The sequence below is a fragment of the Centrocercus urophasianus genome, unplaced genomic scaffold (assembly GCF_019232065.1).
Source record: "Centrocercus urophasianus isolate 14NV4802_14NV808 unplaced genomic scaffold, USGS_Curo_1.0 seq_14, whole genome shotgun sequence".
NCBI lineage: Eukaryota > Metazoa > Chordata > Aves > Galliformes > Phasianidae > Centrocercus > Centrocercus urophasianus.
The window spans coordinates 38,778,771-38,802,512 of record NW_024884586.1 but is presented as its reverse complement, the minus strand read 5'-3'; the positions used below and the strand labels follow the sequence as shown (position 1 = coordinate 38,802,512).

The 23,742-nt window shown below is 37.5% G+C and overlaps 1 protein-coding gene across 1 annotated transcript; it reads left to right on the top strand.

Moving 5' to 3' along the window:
* The first annotated feature begins 1,570 nt into the window (after positions 1 to 1,570).
* LOC122157661 lies at positions 1,571 to 20,385 on the top strand. Its single transcript, XM_042813609.1, is given in 9 exon segments — positions 1,571 to 1,617; positions 1,619 to 2,325; positions 2,803 to 3,073; positions 3,790 to 3,937; positions 4,598 to 4,792; positions 16,042 to 16,708; positions 18,128 to 18,398; positions 19,036 to 19,183; positions 20,113 to 20,385. Coding segments are annotated over 9 exon segments (2,649 nt in total). The 3' UTR covers positions 20,308 to 20,385.
* Positions 20,386 to 23,742: the final 3,357 nt, after the last annotated feature.

Sequence of the window (23,742 nt, the reverse complement as noted above, 5' to 3'; positions counted from 1 at the left end):
TTTTCATGGTGTGTTTTTTTTTTTTTTTTTTTTTTTTGTGGGTTATTTGTGGTTTTGTTTTGTTTTCCTCTAAAAACCAGGAGGAAAACTCTTCCACACCACCACTTCACCGTTACCCAGTCACAGGCTATGGTCATCAGCAATAGGTAAGCAGCTGCACCTGCTAGAAATGTCTCATTAGAGTAGTAATGCCACATGTCTGTTGCTGTTACTCACTAGAGAATCTAAAGATCGTTACTAATTGCACACAGTCTGGTCCCTTTAAGAAACCCCCTGTAGTAAATGTTAAAAAGGAGCACTGTAAGGTAGAAGGGTTTTACAGATCTAAAGGCAGCTTACCCTGTTTGGGAACACTGATAGAGAGATTGTATCCCTGTCAGCAGCCTTGCCACATTTTTTTTTTTTTTTTTTTTTTAATCTCCCCAAGACTGGACCTGGGAGGATGAAAGACAGGGAGGCTGTGCTCTTATGGAGCTGTGCTGAGGTCTTCTTGACATTTGTACCATGCCTAGGCTCTAGGCAGTCTTCACGGGGATTCACCACCCTTGGATGCAGCCATGAGAGGCCCAGCTCTCTCAATAGACCCACACAGCAAGCATCTTACAGGAACCCACAAACATGGTAGCACCACAAGATGTCGTCCCTCTCATCAGAGCTAACATTTGACAATATTATGCTTGGATTGGACAAAATGTCCAGAACATCATTACTGCTTGCTGTGTATCTTCACTGATATTTTTTTATTTGAAGTCATTAATGATTAACGGAGGTGCTCTGGTGAATCTTGTTCAATGAAGAGAACACTGGAGCAGACAAAGTGAATGCAGCAGGGTCCTCTTGTAGCACTGTAAGTACTCTTTCAATATTTTCTTGGATCATTTGGATATATCAGCTCAGGGGTTTGTGTTGTTGCCTGGGAAGGAAGTGTTTTCACACACAAGTAATGTATACACAACAATTTCTTATAAAAAGATTCAAAATATGTTAAGGACAAGCAAGAACTGCCTACTAGCACAGAAAATACTTCATCCAATAAAAAAATGCTTTGGAATCAGCAAAGATCCATATAGAGACTTTGCTGCTACAGTGATTCGATATTTTATCTTTGAGAAAATGGCTTATCTTGTACTTTGTGCCTTAAACTGTACGGTATGTGTTTACATCACATTACATCACATTTTAGTTTAACACATTTCATTATCTATTTCTCTGAGTAAGAGAGAAAGACTACTAGAGCTGCAGTAACAGCACTATCAGGTATAAAAATGGCTCCCATCTCTTTTCTCTGGAGAAAAGGTCATAAACTTTCTTTGTGTTTTTGTGTTATTAGTGATTTAAAAACAACGACAAACAAAAAAAACCCCCCACTTCTATATATATATATATATATATATATATGTATATATTTCACTGGTTATTATGATCAAAACTGTTCCTTTTGTGAGTATGTGGTTATGCACAGTTCATCTGGAGACATTCATTCAGGGGTTTGCTGCATGAGGAATGTGAAACAAAAGGGAGGGATTTTTGAGAACAGACAGTTGTACTTTGAGAGCTTCATTTTAGTTGTATGAAACATGCAAGCATGAAGAAATTTACTTCCCTGTCATGTTTGGTGTATTTCTTTTCCAGGAAGGGGTAAAAGGAAAATGAAACCCACCTTCTCCTTGTGTTTTCTGCTGGCTGGTTTGTATTCTGTTGTCCAATGTCATCAGCATCCTCGCTACCTCAATAAACAGGACGATTCTAAAGGAGCACGTTACCCAGGTAGCAGTTCTCACGGGGAAGGAGTTTTTCCAAATAAAAACAAAACTTTTGTCAAAGTAGTTCACAGCAATGCTGATTTTGCATTTTCATTTTACAAGCTGGTTGCATCCGAAGCAACTGATCAAAATATTTTCTTTTCACCCATAAGCATTTCTGCTTCCCTTGCAATGCTGGCACTGGGTGCCAAGTCAGCGACACTAACACAGATTCTGGAAGGGCTTGCCTTTAACCTAAAAAAGACTCAGGATCAAGAAATACACGAAGGTTTTTGCCAGCTCCTCCGTATGTTGAACCGTTCAGAAGATAGTGATCTTCATCTAAGCCTGGGCAATGTCCTTTTTATAGAAGAGACACTGAAACCACTACAGAAGTTCTTGGAGGATGTCAAAAGCTTTTACCAGTCTGAAGTCCTTTCTGCTGACTTTAACAACTCCTCTGGTGCTGAGATCCAGATCAACAGTTATATTGAAGAAAAGACAAATAAGAAAATTGTTAAACTAGTAGAAAATCTTGATCCTCTCACCGCAATGGTTCTTGTTAACTACGTCTTCTTTAAAGGTAAGAATTACTGAAGGGTACAAAGATTGTAACTTGGACGCACTGCTTTTTGCAGAGAATAAAAGAAAGAAACTGTAATTTGAGTATTTGTTTTGAGGAAAACATTCGGTATCTAAAAATTTTTCCAGTGAAATCATGTACGTGTGTTAACAGTGAGGATGTCTGTGACCTTGAGATTGGATTAATTGGATTGAGACCAAGAGATTGGATTATTTTTAGAAAATACCTTTGTTGTACTTGGTAAATTATTTAATGTGATGATAGAATCATGAATTAGTGAAAGATGTTGTTTGTAGTATCGTTTCTCTGTAACTGTCTTCAGGCATGTAGGAAGTAATTAAACACCAAGGGGTGAAGTAGTATGGAAAAAAAAGTTTGCTCTAATCAAAGGGAAAGAGTGGGACTAGATTCCATTTTATTCGTAATGAAAATTTGTCTTTTTATTCCACTGAATTATTTTTCTTTTTTTGTCATAAGCTCATTGGCAGAAACCCTTCAGTGATTCATACACAAAAAAAGAAGATTTTTTTGTGGATAAGAAAACATCTGTGAAAGTTGACATGATGTATCGGAAAGGTTACTACAGAAATTACTTTGATGAAGAGCTGTCCTGTTGGCTGGTTCAGATTCCTTACAATGGAAATGCTGCAGCATTGTTTGTTTTACCTGATGAAGGGAAGATGAAACAGGTGGAAGATGCTCTTTTGAAAAGAACTGTGGCAAAATGGGAAAAGCTCCTCCAAGATAGGTAAGAGATTTTTCCTAGTGTGAGAGATCACTGCATTATTTAGCAGTAAGCAAGATTGAGCTTGAAAAGCTGAATTATTTTACTGAACTCTGTTCACTTACAGTCTCTGCGCGGGACTTCCCCTTTCTTAGCTCAAAAAACAAAAAATACATCTGGATAGTGAACAAACAGGGCATTGATCTTTTTATCCTCAGCATTGTGGTGATGAAGTTAACAGAGGCTTGTTTTATATGGGCATTGTGAAACTTAAATGGAGTAGCTATTTCTGAGGTATTGGGTATTAGAGTGGTGAGGGCCTGGTGGGATCTGCAGTGCTGTGTGTGAAAGATGAATTTTATTAATTTACTAATACTGAAGCTGTTTCTGTGCTGGCACAGGTGCTGTTTCTGTGCTGTTTTATGTTCAAACAGCCTTAGAACAAGTCATGATCTTATAGGATGTCTACTGCCTAGTGAAGCTCTGTTGGTAGCAGAGTTTATATACAGTTATGTCTTCTCTGAATCCTTTAAACCCACTGTGGATATAGAGTTTAACACGGACTTACACTGCTCCAATCCTCTGCATTACATAACTATACTGGTAGAAAGGGCTATTTGAAACCTAACAGCAGACTTTTGTCATTTAAGAAAAAATATGAATGAGTTGTCACTGAAGCGAAGCCACTCAGGAACATTACCTAGATGACAATTTGTCCCTTTTGATGTTATTTGTTTCAGAAAAATACACCTACATATTCCAAAACTTTCTATTTCTGGTACCTACGATGTGAAAAAGATAGTCAGAGAAGTGGGTATAATTGATGTATTCACTGAACAAGCTGATCTGTCAGGAATTACAGAGGATCCTGGACTGATGGTTTCAAAAGTAAGTCAGCACATGAAATATAGTGATCACAGAATTTTTCTATTTCTGGGAATCCATTACAAACAAAAAATGAAAAGCTTATCCCAGTCTTTCTGAAGCAAGATTTAATCATAAGCATCTGCCACAAAGACAAACATACCTTTCCTAAAACTGAAGTCAAACACGCAGATAAGGGATTACAAACACATGGATCAAGAACAAGGAGGACATACATATCATTAGATGTTCTTTTGGATACTAAACAAAATTATCTATAGGTAGCACATTAATTTTGGTAAAATACCCTCTAATAGAGGGCAAAAATGCAATTACTCTTGCCCTTCTAGTGCTCTAAAAAAAAAAGTGTTTTTTCAGCTGGATGATAGGGTAGATTTCTGATAACACATGAAGATGCCAAATGTAAAACTTAGTCCAGGCTAAATTGCCAGCTTTCTTTACTTCCAGAACTTCTCATCATCAGTCATCTTGAGTGCTCTTTGGCCATCTGCTGCACAGAGATTTCTCTCTGCACACTCGGTTGATGGAGGCTTTCAGGGCTGATGTGATTGTTGATTGAGTGGGCAGGGAAGAGCTGGAGATGAACTTCCTCAGGTTGCTGCTGCCAGATCCCATCCCAGGCAGGTCTCCCTCTGCAGGTTGTTGTGCTTTATATCCTCACAGGTGATCCACAGAGCTGTGCTAAATGTTCATGAGAATGGCACTGAAGCAGCAGGAGTCACAGTGAAGGAGATTACATGGAGATCTGGTGATTTTTCTCGTCCTCCTCGAGTCAGATTCAACAGGCCCTTTCTCCTGCTGATTGTGGATAAATATGCTCATACCATCCTCTTCATTGGGAAAATTGTAAATCCTCTGAAAAAATAACTGATTGCCCAGAGGACAGGTACTTCTGCACACAGCTACCTAAGATCCTGTGATCCAGTAATAACTTTGTGTACATCAATGTGCACTGGTGTCTTTCAACTGTTGTTATTATACACATTTCTAACCCCCGAAAAGCAAGAACTACTTTTTCTTGCCCAAATGACACAGATTTCCCCTCTGGTCTACAACTGTATGTAACTTGTATTGTTAACAAAGTATGAGTCACTTTTCAGCTGTTCTGTAATAATGCCTTCCAGACACTCTCCAGTATATGTGGTGATCTGTAGCCTCTTTCATGGATGATGTAGCTTTTAAGCAATTAAGTTGCTCTTCATTGCTGAGGTATTGATAATGTATTGAGATAAAATAAATGGTGGAATATTCCACGTGATAGCACCAGTTTCTTTTTTATGGATTTGCTGTCACTTTCATTTCTCATTTCTCTTATGGATTCCAATTTCATTATCACACTTTCTAGATAGACAAGTCAGGCTGTGGTACAGAAATTTTTATCTTCTCATAGAAAACAGCAAAGCTTTTCTAGGGACTATTAATCTGTTTTGAACTCAGAAAGCTATCATAGACACACACATCAAATTCAGGCAGTATTTCTTAAATCAGACTAGATTTTAGCAGTGGATTGATACTATAGAATAAAAACATATGGTTACTTGAAATTTGTACCTTTTCTTTGAGAGATTCACGAGTCTAGTATATTGCTAGTGTGTTATTTTATTAAAATATGCAAAGCTGTTGAAAGCAGTTAAATACTTATTAGATTTTTCACTACAGAATATCTCAAATTGGTAAAAAATAAATACAAATAGCAACTTCGCAGTCTTTAGTCTCTTAAAATGTGAAATAATATACAATGAAAATAATGACTATTTCTGAAACAATAATGTCCTGATTGTTTGGGGGATTTTGACTTGTCTCTGGTGTTAAATTACCACTATCAGTATTACTAGACTGTAGCTGTATGTCATCCAAGTGTTGCTTGATGTTCACATTCAAAACCCTCATCAAAATCACATAAACTAGTGACAAAACTTCCTTACTGACATCTGTTTTTGATCTATTCAGTATTGAGTAAAAGCTGCTGGCTAGAACACGGGGCGTATATACAGACTTAATCTCAGTGTAACACAGCTAAACTGATTGTACAGAATATCATTTAAAAGTACTTGGCAAATTGTGGGGCTAATTCAGGACAGCATGCTGAAGTCCAGCTTTGCAGTGACAAATGACTGTGTAAGCAAATATCATGAGACTTTGTTTGTTCTTCATTGTGGACCCCAGATCAATACTATCTGTTTGCTATCATGAAAAAATTTAAATGATATTTTGCCAATCAGATCTCCCTTTGATGCCTGACCTATTTGAAAGCAGATGAGGACTAATCAAGCATCGTATGGAAATACGAGTCAAAGCTTGTGCTTCCATTTATGTATGAAAAGATGCCGTGAGGTATTTTGTCAAATTCTAATACAGTAGGACCTTTTCCTACATTATTTTCCCAAAGAAAGCATACTGTATAAGAGGAATGCTTAAATAGAAATCACATGTAGCTATGGTTATATATATTTATTATTGAAGTATTAAATTCTCTCTCTCTCTCTCTCAAAAAAAAAAAAAAGGCAATCATGAAATACGTATAACCTATTTTTTCTTTTCTCATAATCCTTAAAGCAATCCGTCCACATGCCCTTTATTGTCTTATTAAGATGCTGAGTTTAGCACCAGGCTTTCTAGAAAGCATTAGATCAGCTTTTAGAGAAAATGTACCAGGATATAAGTACAGAAGAAAAGCTGACTTTGATCATGCTTTATTCTTGGGATACCTCGTCTCAAAAGTAAAATGAGACCAGGTGAGGATTAGTCCCTCTATCATTAACACTCTCTGTGCTATAAAACTATCTCTGAATTAACCATGTAACTAATAAATATAATGAAATTGTTTTTCACATAGAGTCACCTTCAAGTGGAAGTAAGGACCATATACAGGTCCTCTGTGGTAAAAATAAAGATAAAATTTGATAAAGTTCAGAAAATGTTTCTCACCAGAACTTCTCACTCTTCTCCACATACTTGAATGCTAAGTAATGAATACAGAGCAATTGCAAAGCTGTTATGAGTGTCACAAGTTTAGTGTGCTCATATTTTGCTCAGGGAAGGGTTTCTTCTTTCAATCTGTTGTTGCTTTTTTTCTTTTCTGGATTTCTGCTGATTGGTTTGTTTGGTAACTGTGAACTGCATGTCTGCATACCACAAAGCAGTCTTCTCTCTCTAGAGAAATCCTCCCTAGAGTGAATGATTGTATGGCTCTATTTTGAGTCATTCAATCATGCACTCTAGAGAGAAGGCTACTCTGTTGATGTTAAAAGTCATGGAAGAATTGCCAATCTAAAAAGCAAAAGCTAATGTGTTTCTTGTTCTATAACAACTGGCAAAGATTTATCTACAAAAGTGAAACAAAGTAAAAAAGATAAATAAACAGCTCAAAAAAAAAACCCAAAAACACTCCAAGATCAATCCATGTTGGAGATGCACTTAATCCTTTGGACATTGAAAAGAATTTGAAAAAAAATATATCCAACAGCAATTATGAGTAGTGCTGAAGAACACAGAAGAAGAAATTGCAGCCAGGATTGTGTGAGGGGGCAGAGAAAGTAATAATATGCTTGAAGGAAAGCAAAGAAAATGATATATTTCAAGCAGCCAGCAGCCAGTGCCAATGCACAGGTCTTTGTTCCCAGAGCTGTGCGGTATCAGCTAAGAAGAACAGCATGTAATATAGCCAACAGCCTTAAAGGTCATTAACTGAAAAGCAAATTGCATATTCTACTGGAAAACTTAGTGATGCTGTATACAATGCAATAACAAATAGGAACCCATATTTCAATAACAAGAAAGGCAGAGGCTGCTTAAGGAGAAAAACAAAGCTGAAGTACACAGTTCTGATGCCAGCGTATTGTCATCAAAAAGGAGATATCGTAGAATGACACCACAGCCAAATTGCCTTTTTATTTGTTTTCTAATACATGAGAACTAATTCACCAGATCTTGTTACTATTATCTTGATATTGAATAACTCGCTACGCTCCTCTGCTGTATGATACTGTTCTTTCTCCATGTCATCCTCAGGACGCAATGACGAAGAAAAATATTAGCGAAGTTTATGAAGTTCTGGTGTGGACGGTCCCCATGATGCCTCAGTTATAATGAGAGGGGAGTCTCAGGTTAATACCAGCCTACTTGTCCTAGATGTCCACAACGTCCTCTTTGCCAGAAAAAAATTATCCCCACAAATTGGTTTGTTGCAGTCATATCCCAGCCCTATCACTCAGGGTTTTGTACTTCTCAAAATCAGGTATGATGTATTTCATTATGCATTCAGCATAACAGTAAATCCAACTGGTAACTAACATATCTCTGGGCAATACTACATAAATTTCTCAGCTCTCTGGTGATTTTTCACTGAAAAGTAAGTGGCGGTTAAGAGAACAAAACAAATGATGTAATTCACACTGACATGAAGTTAACGCAGCATTTCTGCTATTTAGTAGATTCCTGGCAAATGCTCTGTCATTTGGCCAGGAAAAAATATCTGCGGGGCAAAATGAAAGGTCTGTGGCTGTTTGACTCCTGAAAATCTTTGGTAAAGAGTTGTATCTCTCTTCTTCAAATGCAACATAAATTAGGCTGGGGTTATAATTTGTTTGTTTGCTTGTTTTTGTTTTGGTTTTTGTTTAATCTATTATACATAATAATATTTCTTGATTAGGAAAATACACATGAAGACATTGCAGTATTGTGATAATTGTATTGTGACAATAAAAACATTAGTGAACACAGAAAATCACTTGAAGTACTATTGTGTTTCACTCTTTTATTCTCGTTTGAAATATCCCTCCTGTGCATACTGAACTTCACCTTTTCCCAGGCCATGTCTGCAGCATTCTTCCAGACAAAGATTGCCAGGATGTCTGACTTTGAAGTTCAGTTTGATTTCCATGAACTGTTTCCAGATTATGGACTAAGAGACTGTCTGAACATCTCACTAGCTCTTCCTATTTCACTTTCCCAGGAATAGCATCATGCTTCTGCTTCTAGAAATCTAAGAATGTTATGAACCACAAAATTTTTAATGTCAGAAACAATTTCAGTCATAAACCAGATCAATGTGGGAAAAAAGTAGGTTTACTGTCCATCAGAAATGGAGGGCTCCATAAGCAATGCATCCTTCAGTAGGGCTGCTGGCTTTCCATCACATACTTCATGTCACTCGTTCCATCTGCATGGCTGGCTTTGACATTTCTTAAGAGATTTCTCCAATTAAAATGGATCTGAATGTGTCTGAATGTGTTTGGTATGAGCAATGTGAGAAATATTTCTCAAACTTGTTTTACAGTATCTTCAACAGCATGTAAACCACTAGATGCCTGGATTAAATAGGAGGAAAAAGGGAGAGCTTTCTCAGCTGCTGATTTACAGATTGTTGTTGCTTTATGCTGGATGGAGTGCAAGCAACACTAAAAAGTGGAGAAGAAGACACCTTGGTAAGGAGGTAGCTTGTGAGAAGATAACATCTGTGCTACAAAACATATTACATATGCTGTCTATGGAATAGATTCCTATTTTCCCTTTAAAAAAGAGTGAGGTTGACAGCAGTGAAAAAGGGAGTCACCTCTCTACAGAACATGGACTAGGAAAATATCTGCTTCAGAATAAAGATTCAGGCCTGTCTGTTCACTTTCTAAGATTTCTATTTCTGTGTTATTTTTATGAGACTTTCTTTTTGCACTTTCTGTATTGCATACATAAGATTTTGGGTTTAAGTTCTTTTAAGTCGGATGAATTAAAATGAATCTCAGAGCTATTTCAATCTCAGATGACTCACTTTTTGTCCAGTTTTTAAATGGTGTAAGATGTTGAGGCTGCTTAGTGCAATAGTTCACTTCCTGGATTAAAAAGAAATGAAGAAAAAATGAGGACAAAATCATAATTGGGTAAACATATGTAATTATAATACTTGATTCTTTTCTAAAAACATTCCTTTATGTAGCTGTGTTGCTATACAAACTAAGACATCATAGATAAAAACTTTCATTTAATTCAGCTTAACAAAATGAAGGAACAAACTAATTCAGAAGTAGTATAAAGGGTCTGATCTGCTCCATCTTTCCATTGCTTTCAGCAGCAAAGTCCACACTCATATAATTTCTTTTTTACTGACATTGATCTCCCACATAGTTCATCCCATGTTCCCCCAGAAATTCCAGATCTGTTTTCTTTCCAAAACACTCAAGTTGGATGTGACAGGTATGCTTTGGATGAAGGTGGAATTTGGGTGGAGAAAGATATTGAAAGGTCAAGAGAAGTTTAAGGGGAAAACAGCCTTTCTAAACACATCAGTATTCATGGAGTTTGGCAATACTGAACTAACCACTGAGGCCTAAAGTTTATATCTCATTTCTGTGGCTAAAACTGAGGAAGTATTTCTGGCATAGTGGATTTAAAGGTGTTCCAGTATTTCTTTAGAAACTACTTCAAAAACATTAATTAAAACTATTTTGTCTCATTGTATACATGCTGTCCTATAAGCTCAGTCATAAATCTGAAACAGCATCAATTAACCTCTGTTAATACTGATGGCATTACATGGATAGATGGATAATTTTCATTATGCTTTCTTACCAATTTGTAGTTTATAGTAGCCTATTCCTCATTACATTTTAAATGGCAGCCAGCAAACAAGTCCACTCCCACATACTCACTAGTCACCTCGGTGACTAGCATAGCTCAAGAGCTGCAAGATACTTTGACATTTCCCTGGAAACCTGTCCTTATCTCGGGGTGACTATCATCAGCAGTGCTGAATTTGCATTATGTTTTACAAGTGGGTCACGAAAAAAGGTAGCTGGCAAAGCATTTTATTCTCTCCTTTGAGACATTAGACTGCCTTCCCAATGCTATCCTGGGGTCCAGATTATCCATGTGGATTTGGGAACACAAAGGCCTCACCTTTAACATGATAGAGACAGAGGAGCAGCCAGAGCCATGGAAATTTTCCTTCAGTTCCTAGTAAACAAGTTCAAGCTGAGCAAACACAACATCCTCACTACAAGTGATAACCCAGAAACATCAGGACAATGTCAAGAAGTGAATGATGCTGAAGCTGGCAGAAACTGAATAGAAGATGAACAGTTGGGATATGGAAAATTCAAAATAAGTACTTTTGTTTATTACCATGAAGTAGTGCAATACTGGGAGAGGCTTCTGTCTCGCTCCAATTTTATTATGAATTAGGGTAATGGGGAAGGGAAGGAGTCTTTATAGAGAAGATAGAAAAGAAGAAGCAAGGAGTCTTTATAGGAAGCAAGAGGGACATAGTCACCACCATGGATCCAGCGAGGTTCGTAGTTCAGTCTTTGATCTTCAGTAGTGGTGGGTTGTCAGGCATTGTTGTTCTATTGACGACGAAGGACGACGAGGACCATGGCGATGATGGCCCCTTTTCAATGCTTTCAAAGTGGTTGAGTCAGCTGTCTTTGGAGTGACAGCTCAAATCCAAAGTGGTTGAGTCAGCTCTCCTTTGAGTGGCAGCTTATGGCTCTGGGATCTCAGCAGAAACTCCTTTGTACCCATCTTCTGGACCTTGCCAGCAGATAAGAGGGAGTAGGGATGCCCATCTGCATCCTGTTTCTCACAGAACACGATGGTATCGTTCCCCAGTTTTCCCACACCTAGCTGGAGCTGTTTTGTCACAGGCCAGATCTTCCGCCAGTAAACACTCCTGAGCACTCTCATCCACTCTTCTACAGAGCAAGCAGCTCTGGAGGAAGGGGCTTTCAAATGTTCCCAAAGCGATATCCATTGTGACATGATTAGCACCCATTAGTTGCCTTCTCAACAAATCACTCAGAGTCTTATCACAAGAAATACCTCAGGAAGCAAGCTTTGAGCCAAAAAACAAAGAAGGATTCTCACAGCTTCCCAGAAAGACTATGGAATCTCCATATTTGAAGGTTCCCCTCCCATCTCCGACTCTTGATCCATGTTTCGATGAAATTTGCTTACTGTTTCGCAGGACCTTCATGAAGATCTGTTTAATTTCTCTGGAGAATACAGAGAGGTTGCACTAGTGAGGACTGCTGAATACTTCTCCCTTTATGGAGGTCTTCACTGGCTATGACTGCAGGTTAAACTGCCCATATCCAGAAACAGAGAAAACCTGGCCTAGAATTTCAATTTTGAAAATTTCACTTTTGATGTTTCCGCCATAAGCATCAACATGTGAACAACAACAAAGACTAATTTCTGAGGTATAAGAGAAGTTACTGTGGTCTTAAATCTGTGACTCTTTCTGCATGGATCTAATTTTGCCTTGAGAAAAGGCAGATGTGAGCTCTGTGCTGGGCTCAGGGTTTTGGTACTGTGGCACAGTGATATTTGTTTGAGTTATTATGAGCTTCACAATAGAGATTGTGATTCCTTGGATGACTGAAACTTCACATAGCCAGACAACTAGAATTTTTTTTTTATATATAGGCATAGCTAATGTTTGGCTTTAAAATAGCCCTTATCAAAATGTAAAATGAAGAACATCTTAACCTTATTAACCCAGGCCTGTTTTTAAATGTGAGAGTCGGAGTAGGCAAAGTTTATGTGGGAAGACAACTTGAAAATGCAAGATTCAGTCAAGTAATAATTGAAAAACAAACTGTCAAGGAGTGATCATTATTTCATACCAACATGTGTATCATTAACCAGCTGCACTAGCAGATAGTATGCCAGCAGCAAACTGTCAAATTAGATAGGACCAATTAAACCTCATTACTTTGTGAGGCACGACTTCCTAAAGAGCCACTGTGTAACTGTTTGCAGAAACTTGACAGTTCTTACAACTGAAGCTAAATGAAAACAGGAGACTTGAGTTCTCCTTAATATCAGTTACAGAAATCAACATTGTTTTCTTTTCAAGATGTATAAACGTGATACATCTGATAAGAACAATTTGTGATCTGTGTTTATATTAGTGCTGACAGAAAAAATGTGTTTCTTCAGTAAATGTGCTGAAGAGAAAAATGAAGCAAGTGACCACATTTTAGTGCATTCAGAACTTGAACTTATGCTTATATGCCTATGTATGATTTTAGGCTGCTGTTGTAAAAAAGTTTCTTTTAAGCCAATCATTGGTATTCAAACAGAAGGTTAAATTACAGATACCTGGGATTAATAAGAATTTTATTTAGACAAACTTCCCACCAGTGTGACTATAGTTTCCAAAGCTGAATTTTTAAAATTACACTCCTTAACCCACAGCAGGTCTCCTAGTTAAAAACATGACTTGGCCCTCAGATATCAAGCAACATAGCATTTCTTTCAAGTGTCTGCCAAATCAAAGTATGAAGTAAAGATGAAAATATTTTTGTTTTGGATCCTAAGCATAGATTTAGAGACTTTATTTCCTGTCATTCCAGTGTAACGGACTTCAGCCTCTACAACACCCATCTCCAACACTGTGGCCAACATAACAATAGAGGAGGCACTACATTCAGGGGAGTTCTGCTACATAAATTTTGCTGTTTTTCTCTCAATCCCCACATGCTGTACATGGTCATGAAAGTTTTGGGGGCTTAATGAACAAGATGAGATTGTATCCTTTCTTTACTGAGATCTTAGAGCTGAAGTATTATCTTTGAAGTTTTGCAATGTCAAAAATTCTATGAAAGATGGCTCATCTCTTTATAATAGAATTTATTTTCTCACTGTTCTCTGTTTGGGAGTGCTTTTCAGATAGGTAACTATTATGAGAAAACTAAAGTAAATCTTGAGTACGTCTAAAAACTGTGAAATATGAAATGCAGGGCAATCAGGAACTGAACCCCCTTGTACAATGGTTGACTGACGCATGAATGCTAGTTCTGTCAGGACACAATACGAATCATAGATCTTCCATCTGGATAATTTGACAAATCCATTGGTAATCTGTAATTTCCATAGCAAGTTTTGGAAATGAATATATTTACCTTCAAATTATGCAAATTATTATATTGAAGACTCCTGACTTACAGGTCTCAAAATCTATCTGCAATATAAATGAGAATGAAGGCTCTGCCAAACAGGATAACAGAGATAAGGCAAACATTTTGGAGAAAAGAAATGTAGGGAAGATTTTGCCAGGCTGAGCACAGTGTATCTTCTGTACGTCCTCTTTCCCTGCTGAGAGACTGCTGAATTAAGGGATGGAGCTTTCAGACCTTTTAGTCCTGTTCACAGAATCACAGCATGGCTCAGGTTGGAAGGGACCTCACAGATCATGAATCTCCAATCCCCCACCACTCTTTTGGAAAAATCTGACTGCAACCACGCATGCCTTCAGTATATACTCTAGGTATGTTCTTAAACCTAAAACCTCCCCCATAGCTTCCCTGTAGCTACCTGATACTTATATAGGATATAGCATATTAATTCCAATACTATCAGGGTTAGGAACAAATCTTTTTTGTGCTTCAGCAAAAATATGCTAACTTTGGGAAACAAGGAAAGTATCTATATAAAGGAACTGGGTGTATATGTTGCTCTCACAAATGTCAAATATATGGTAGGCCAAGTAGCATCACTGAGAAGGAGAGGTGTTCCCCATAGCTCTCTTACCATGAACCTGGCTGTCAAGCTTAGTGCTGGGTAGAACTCTACAATCCAAAGGTAGTTTCTATCTCAGGTAATATATAGAGCAAAGTAGCTGTATTTGGCACAAAATCTCATTTTCAATTAATACTTGCTTAGGCATTGCTTTATGACCCTTATGGAGCATAACACTCCTCTCAATCGACTGGCTTTGTCCCATGGTCTTAGCTCTGATTGGAGTAGAGATGTGTTCACATGAATATGGCAGCCAAGAAAATTAGCTTCATCAGCAGTTAGCTTTATCCTTTTAGATTATCTGTATTTGAAGCCATGTAATGTTTAACAGAGGAAAACAGCAGTGTGAGTAAAGCAACAAGAACGAGCACAATCCATGCAAGTGCAGGAGCTTCTGAATGCAATGTAAGTACCCAGATATCTTTACTTTAAAGACTTTGATGCAGCTGTATGACATTTAGCTAGTGAGTCATGAAGCACATCTACTTTCAAAGGTGAAACTTGGTTTCTAAGCACTCAAATGACAGCAGAATTTAATTTCCAAGAGATACTGAATAGCAAATCGTGGAGATACATTACAGCAGGTCTACAAGAAAAACTCTGCTATGAATATATATCCAAAACACCTCTTTCAAATCTAGAAGAAATCATCTTACTTAAGGAGAGGAAAAATATTCTGACTTTCCAACAGTCATTCTGTTTTGATGTCATTACTGAGGTTCTCTAAAGTTTCTGATGTGATAGCTAAAGCTCCGAGGTAAATGAGGTGTCTTATTTACACCAGTGTGGTGTAAATAATAAGTAGGATATATAAACTTAGGTTTGCTGAGAGGAGGGTTCCCTAGTCATACAAATTTTAGACAGACAGGATAGGCCATGCCTACTCTGGTGGCCTCACCATCTATCAGTGTTGCGGGGTTGGAAAAATAGAGGAACCCATCTGGAAGACATGCATTAGTTGAGTGATGGTTTAAAATAAAGCAGTGTATTCTGATCTAATCAGATGTTAAAGCAGGAAAATGTTCTTAGTGCGCTTGTGATTACTCACTTTGTGTGTCAAAATGAATCAGGAATGAGAAAGATGATGTTTTGACTATTGTAAATCTTTATTGTTTTCCACTGACATAGCTCTGTCATTTGACGTAAACCTCTTACAATCACAAATATCATATCTCATATGAGAGCTCTTAGAGGTAAACACACAAGACGTCAGAGTTGTTTCTGATGTGTCACCACATCATAAAATGGATCTACAGTGACATGAAAAAAAAAAGCAATAAACCTTTTAATTTACTCTCTCCCTCTGAATCATGTTTTCCTTTAATAATCACATGCTACTCTCTTGACAAGCACCCAGTAACAAGGGACTTGTGTAGCTGGAGGAAAGCAGAACTGAAGCGGGCAGTAATTGATATGAATTACATCTGAGATCAAAGCAGGAGTGTTTCAAAACTATGTCATAATAAAGGAGCAGGCCAGGAGATTAACAGTGTTAGTAACTTCTGTAGGCAGCAGCAGATATAAATAAAAGATGAGATGTTCACATGCCATTCTCCAGAGTCCAACACAATTTATTTTTGTCCACACAGTAGTTGAAAAGTATGATGAAGGCCATCCTCCTGCTATACTTGCTGCTTGCCATCCTTTACCCTGCAGTCCCCAGCATGAGACAGACTGACCATCACAATGAAGAACCCAAGGTAACTCACCTCCATGAGCAGCATCCTCATGAGGAAGATTCTCTTGCTTTCTGCCAGCATATAATACCCAGCAACACAGACTTTGCCTTCAGGTTTTACAGGCAAGCAACTGTCCAAGCACCTGGCAAGAATATTTTCTTCTCCCCAGTCAGTGTCTCTGCTGCCTTTGCCCTGCTGGCCCTCGGCTCCAGAGCCACAACCCAGGCTCAGCTGCTGGAGGGGCTGGCCTTTAATCTCACCAACAACAGGGAGGAGGAGATACACCATGGCTTTCATCATCTCCTTCTCTTGCTGAACCGTCCTGGCAGCCAGGTGGAGCTGAGCATGGGAAATACCTTGTTTATGGACAAACACCTGAAGCCACTGACAGCATTTCTGAAGGACATAAAAAAACTGTACAAAGCAGAAATTATTTCTAGTAACATTCAGAATTCTACTGAGGCTAAAAAAGAGATCAATGATCATATAAAAAACAAAACCCATGGGAAGATAAATCAAATACTGAAAGACCTCAATCCAAACTCTTTAATGGTACTCGTTAACTATATTTATTTCAAAGGTAAGTTGAGTCATACAAATCTTACTGCAATATTCAAGTTTGCCTTGGACTGGAAAAAAATCCCAGACTATTTCTCAATTGTTTTTAAAAGAAGGACAGTGTTAAAACTATAAGAAACATTGCAAGTTCTCATGCTCTGAAACCTCTTAATACATCTATAGTTTTCTGGCATATTTTTAGGTTTATAAGCACAAAAATTCACTTATTTGCAAATTTCAGGTTTTATGGACTTTCCAGAGCGCAGCAAATTCATGCATTTGTGGATTTTTCTATCAGACTTTTGTTTTATAGCAAAAATTATTCTGCCGTATGTCTATATCCTATATGAAGAAACAAAATAAATTCCAAAGATTATAAAAAATGACAAAACTTTAGTTTACCTACAATCCAGGCTTCTTAAATGGGTACATATCTATGGAGTTGGGCTCTAAGCATTCCACAGCCAGTCATCACATTGCATATATACACCAGCAGGTACTTCAGAATGTGCTGCTTTAGCAACGATGAACTTCGTAAAGGTAATGTCCATTTGTAGCAGTGTGCAGGACATACATTGAATTATCCACCCAGGAAGTTGGTAATAGGTGGAAATAGAACAGGATTCAGTAAAATAGCTTTCACTTCAGGTACTCTATTAAATCTAGGTACCGTAGTCAGAAGGTACATTCCTTATGGTGGGACAGGAAAGAGTTCAAACTTATAAAGTAGTTAAAGTACTTCAGTGTTTATATTCTACTACTTATTTTTCAATTTTATTTTGTTTCTGTTCAATATTTAAAAAACAAGCGCACTTAGTTCTGAAATGACAAACTATCATCTGTTTGTATTTGTTCAGCAAATGACTTAATACAAGTAGAATACCATTAAAAAGTCATTTGAATAAGGGTGGAAGGTTAAAGGTTTAGAAGCTCCGTTCCACTTACTGTAATGAAGTCATTATCAAACCCAAAAGTTCAGGTTGTTCTTTCATTGAATTTTTTCCTTAGTGCTACCAGATGAGGAACAGATGAGAAAGAATAGAAGGAACTTAACATGCCACTTTTAAAAAGTCATCTGCTGTGGAATTTGCTTAACAAGCAAAGTGGTTGCAAATTAACTCACTGGATCCTGGCTAGGCACTTCTTTTTCTTCAGATTTTTCCTCTTCTTCAAATAAATTTAAGATAACATCATGAAGTTATCTCATTTGATTTATCTGACTTGCAACACCTTTCTGGAGTTTAATCTTGGATATTCGTTACTTGAACATATTAGAGCAGTGATGATATGGACCTTGAATAAATTTTGAATTCCTCTAATCTTCAGTTATGAGCATAAATCTTTAGATATGGATGTATTTGGTGTAAATTAGACTAGATTATACTTATGTATCCTCCTTAAAATAAGCATGCAACTGTGTTCTTTTCCTTTTACTTTTAAGCCTACTGGGAAAATCCTTTCAATATGAAGGGGACTCACACGGATTATTTCTATGTGAATGCAAAGACCTTGGTTGAAGTGAAGATGATGGTTCGAGATAGCTTTTATGACATATATTCTGACAAGAAGATGTCATGCAAGGTGGTGAGGATTCCTTACAAGGGAAATGTTTCAGCATTGTTCATTCTGCCCAATGAAGGAAAAATGAAATGGCTGGAGGATGGTCTGATGAAAGACACGCTGTCTAAATGGGAAAAATCACTTGAAAGACGGTAAATTCTAATTTGATGCTTTGCAGTAGTCAGAACCTGAGGTCTAAACACTGAAGTCAATTTTTAGAGTTATAAGGTTTTGTTTTTCATTCGAGGTTTAAGTAATGGAACTGGCATAAATGAACAGACTAAACAATTTGATTTGACATTCAGCAGCAATTTGAAGTAGCACTGCTTTGTCATGAGGGAAAAAAATTTGTGAGCTGGGAAGCAGCTTCTCTTTCTGTACACTTTTTAGTTGATCTTCAGTATCTTCATTTTTTTTCTCAAATATAATATGTTAACAGTGGTACTACTGTGACATAGAAACATGATCCCGTAGAGAGAATGGGGTATGATTTAAGAAAAATAAATAAATCTTGAGGACTAGCAAATGAATGCAAATGTACCCACAAGGGTGCTAGCACTACCACTGCTTGTTGTCTATTCAAGGGGTGATTGTAAGACTGGAAACAAGCTCTATGTCTTCCTCATATTACATTTTCCCATCATCCTGACCATTGTCTTCCCACCTTTTTGCTCTCATTTTTTCTATATTTGAAGACTAACATTTTAGCACAGAATTACCAGCAAGTTGGGAGACTTCAAGTTGTACCTTGATCGTAATAACCACCATAAATCTCTTTTAAATTAATAGGAGGATGGAAGTGCATATTCCAAAAGTATCCATTTCTGGCACCTATGACTTAAAGAAGATATTCATGAATCTGGGTGTAATAGATGTGTTTTCTGACCAGGCTAATCTGTCTGGAATCACAGGAAAGTCTGATCTGAAGGTTTCAAGAGTAAGTTGGTCAACAGAAAAGTCTGTCAATTCATCAACTGCCTTAATTTAAGCTATGTTCCAGAATAATTCTTAGTCCTGGGAATGATTGATAACAGTGAATTTAAACACTTCAACTTTTAGAGCAACTTTAAATTCTTTCAGACTTATTCAGGATCTGAAAATAAAAATACTGCCTTCCTTCCGGCACCCTGAAGTTGTGGCAAAGACTGGGAGGCTTATATAAATTTTTCCAGGAACAAAATATTTTCAGCATGCAAGAGGAGACACCATCTTTTGGAGCTGCATTGCATGAGCATGTCTAGTATGAAAAGTGGCACCTTTTCTTTAATACATGCATGTGATTCTATAATTTTAAAGGACTTTCAAACTATTTCCACGGAAGGCACTGGCAAGTGCTAATCATATAAGAGGGACCAAGCTACAGGAAAGCATCCCGTTTCTTGGGAAGAACAGATAATACAGAGATAAATTTTTTTTATCTCTGTAAATAATAAACACTCTTATGGGCATTGCAAATGCAGTAACTATAACATTATAATATCTTGGTTTAATGAAACAAATGTTGAAAATGCAAAAATAAATTTTTGTATGGATATTTATTTTCTACTGACAAAAGTTTAATCCATGAGGCATTAAATATACAGACAGAACAGCTCTGAAATTTTACTTTTTTTCCTTCTGAAGTAGTAATCCCTGCTCTGAATTCAAGTGTTCTGCCCTGACACACATGGTGAAAAATACTGAGTGGAACAAACTCATGGAGGCAACATTGCTAGAACACCTACCATGGACTAAATTTCCTTCTTCTTAGCTTGTGACCTACCAGTCATTTCTTTGAAAGACAGGAGGTGAATTAACTTTGTGCCAGTTTTAGTCATTCCACTCCCATACTGTGTGTACAGTAATGCTTGCTGTGTTTCCTTGTAGGCTATTCACGAGGCTCTGCTGAACATTCACGAGAATGGCACAGAGGCTGCAGCAGTCACTGGCACAGAGTTTGCTCCTCATTCTGTTCCTCCTGTTATAAAGTTCAACCGTCCATTTTTGCTGTTGATTGTTGATCAATACACTCAAAGTATCCTCTTCATAGGAAAAATTGTAAACCCACTGAAAAATGATTGATCAATGGCAAGTCTTATTGATTTGATTTGCATGTATCATTAATAGTCTGATGTAATTAAAATTATATCAAATCTTTTAGTAATAATTTTATTTTTTCTAAAAATAATTAAGGCAGGAATGTAGTCATTCTTAAAATCACCATCCTTGCTCTCTCCAGTAGAAAACAACTACCATGACTTATGAAGCAGTGTATACATCAGCCTTCTAATGACTAATACATGCTATCATTGAAAAATAAGGTAAGTATCCAGCTGAGAGAAGCAGTTTAAAACATATTCAGTATGTAATGAATGAAAAAGCAGGCTGTTACTGAGTAGTGAATAGGAAACTAGGAAAATCCTGTTGTTTTCTCCAGCTGTCTGTAGTACTTACCAGGTCCTGGTCCTGGAGAGGTGATGTGGAAATTTAGAATATAAATGCAGTCCACCTAGGGATATCTTAGGTTTTCTCTTCCACGTAGATCTTATTGATGGGAAAAGGTCATGTATTTGCATGAGAAAATGATTGCTTGGCACTCTGAGGATGTCTGTACAAATCTGACATCTCCTTATGCACCCCGATGGATCCAAGGTAGTGTCAAAATTCAGAGTCAAATCTTGGCACTTGTGAGGGGCTGGAGCACCAAGAAAAGAAACACCTGCTAACAAACACAGCCAGACTTTTGTGATATCAGCCTGACTCCATCTCTGGATTCAGCAACAGCAACTATTTGAGAAATGTTAAATACAGTTATCTTTCTCAGTGTATTGTTCCTCATTGTCTTAAAGTTTTACTCTACTGATCATGAAGGCAATTTGAAATTAGAACAAGTTCCTCTGTGGAACCTAACCTTTGTAAGGCAACTGCTACTCATCACACCGATCTTCGTAATCAGAGCATTTGACTTAGTTACAGGATATTCAAGAATATTCATGTTTGCAATCCTCCCTTGCATGAAGACAGAAAATCCTATGTCTCCAACATTCAAATTAAGCTGAAACTGCAAGAGAAGAGTTAGCATTAGATCTGGAGTGCTGTTAAGGATATTTTCCTGGAGGATAGAAATCCATGTCTGCTCCTCCCTGAGCGGAGGATGGCTTAATGTTGAGTTTGCCAAATAAATCCTGATGAACACTACAAAGAGTGCTGTTGAATGGATGGTGGATGAAGCAATGATAATCTGAAATATTGGTATGGGCTTCTAGGAAAAAGGAGACATAACTTCAAATTACAGGGTGGGAGGATAGTGATCATTTTCTTCCAGACACTGGAAGGACAAGTTTTTTGCCATGTTCTCAGTTACAGCATTCATAGCCTGTGGTATGAATGCCCAGAGCTGCCAGCCTTGTGTTGTGTTCTTCAAGTTTACCTTTAAGGCAGTGAACACTTGACAAGCATCTAATGGAAGCAGTGAGTAAAACAGACACTCAAAAATTATTACTTGTCATGCCATATAGCTTTAAACCTCTGGTTCATCAAGAAATAATAGTTCAGAAAAGAAAGGTTATGAATATCTGGAAGAAATAAAATGGACACTGAGATTTATTACTATCCCAGAGTTTTTACGTATGTTTGTAAATAAAATGCTCAAGATACCTACTCTAGTCCTGAGTTTGATTGCCTCAACACAGCCCATTTCCATGTTGCTTAACTCTGACCCTATAAGACACAAGGGCTGTTTACTGGAAATAACATTTGGTTTACGTTAAATCTCCCCAAAATGCCCATGATATGTCTGGAAAGATTGCAGCTGCCATGAACAATACCTGCATCAGGAACTGTGTCAAATACGCAAGAAAATGAGTGGTTGTAAGTTGATGGTCAGGCCTGTGCTCCAGAATTACCTGATATAATGAAGCCAGATGACAAACAGGAATGTGTACTCTCCTCTGTTATTAAGCCCTATAAGCTCCTGCCCAGCATGTGATGTTTCTCTGAATGCTACTTAGTCACTGGCCAAACTGAAAGGCCTTCAACAGCTACTTGCCAAAAATGAGGTGGCCAGGGACTGTTTTTCCATCTTTGGAACAAACAATCAGTTCGGAAAAGCTCTCTGAAGCAAATGCAAGCCAAAAACTGTAAAACTACCATGCATTTGCTATAGATGTATCTTGGTGCTTTCTTCTGACCAGTGCTTTGAGTCTGCTGCCACATTAAATGCAAGGATATTTTCAAAACGCTTCAAAAGCGGTGAAAAGGACCTCAAAAATCATCTAGTTTCAACCCATGGCAGGATCACTACCCACTAGACCAGGCTAATCAGGGCCACATCCAGTCTGGAATTGTGCAGGGATGGAGGTACGATCACCTGAAGTGAAATTTTTGTTATGTGAAATAGAATCACACTCTGGCAATAAAATAACCTGATTTCCTTCTAGGATTCTACACAGAAGAAAATAATGGTGTTATTTGATCTTCTTTCTGTGACTTATGTCTGAGTTCATGTGAAATTTTAGTTCTGAGATTCCTACTGACTTAGTAAAAGAGGGAGTGCACAAAGCAGAAGAGCCCTTCTTTCTATTCTCAGTTCTGTCACTAACTTTCTCCTTGGCCTTCAGCTTTCTTTTTCCTTCTGTCAGTCACGTTGTTTTGCAATTGAAGACAGCAACATTTTCCTTATTCAATAAGTCTGAATATTTGTAAGACATACAGAGTTTATAGTTATAGTGACCTTCATAGAAATAAATAAAAATACATAGATGAACTGATTTTTATTTTAGCTGCAGCAACTTTGCAATGATGCCAATCTCTTGATTTTAATTGAAATATATATGTCAACGGGGTTATGTATATGAGCTTTTGCAGCCAGATCTTAAGTGGTATATTTTTATAAGACAACAAGAAATGCCTACATGAAGAATTATCTCATGAAGTTCACATTTCTCTTGCTCTTCCTTATCATCTTGCTTGTGTTTTTCTTCCACACACAAAAATCTTCTATCTTGAAAAACTTAGAAGTATGACACTGGTACACCATAATCTGAAGACCAAGCAAGGAGTGGACTAGCTTAATGATTGATCATAAAACTGCTTTTGTAAGGAGGAACCGAATGCATCGTGTAACTCAGCAGTTACTGGCAAACAGCATGAAAAGAGATAAATTATTCCTTAGTTCCTTGCACATAGATAATTATCAGGCCATTTGGAAAGCACTTTTTTCAGTCCTTCATAAGACTTCCCTGGCTCCTGGAGCAGGAGAAGTTCCTCCATCCCAGCCACTGCTTACCTAGGAGCACTAGGTGCTTTGCCCATCTCTTTCCTGTAAAACTCCACGCAGGATTCCCAGCTTAGTCTCTTGTTTCTTGGTGACATCCATTCTAGGTAGAGGGTTTTCAGTGCAGCCATTTGCAACAGTGCACAGAAAAAAAAAAAAAAAAGAAAAAAAGAAAAAAAGCTTTATTTTCCCTGGGATAGCGTAAGTGCTGCAATCTAATAGGTATCCACGTGGGGTGATTC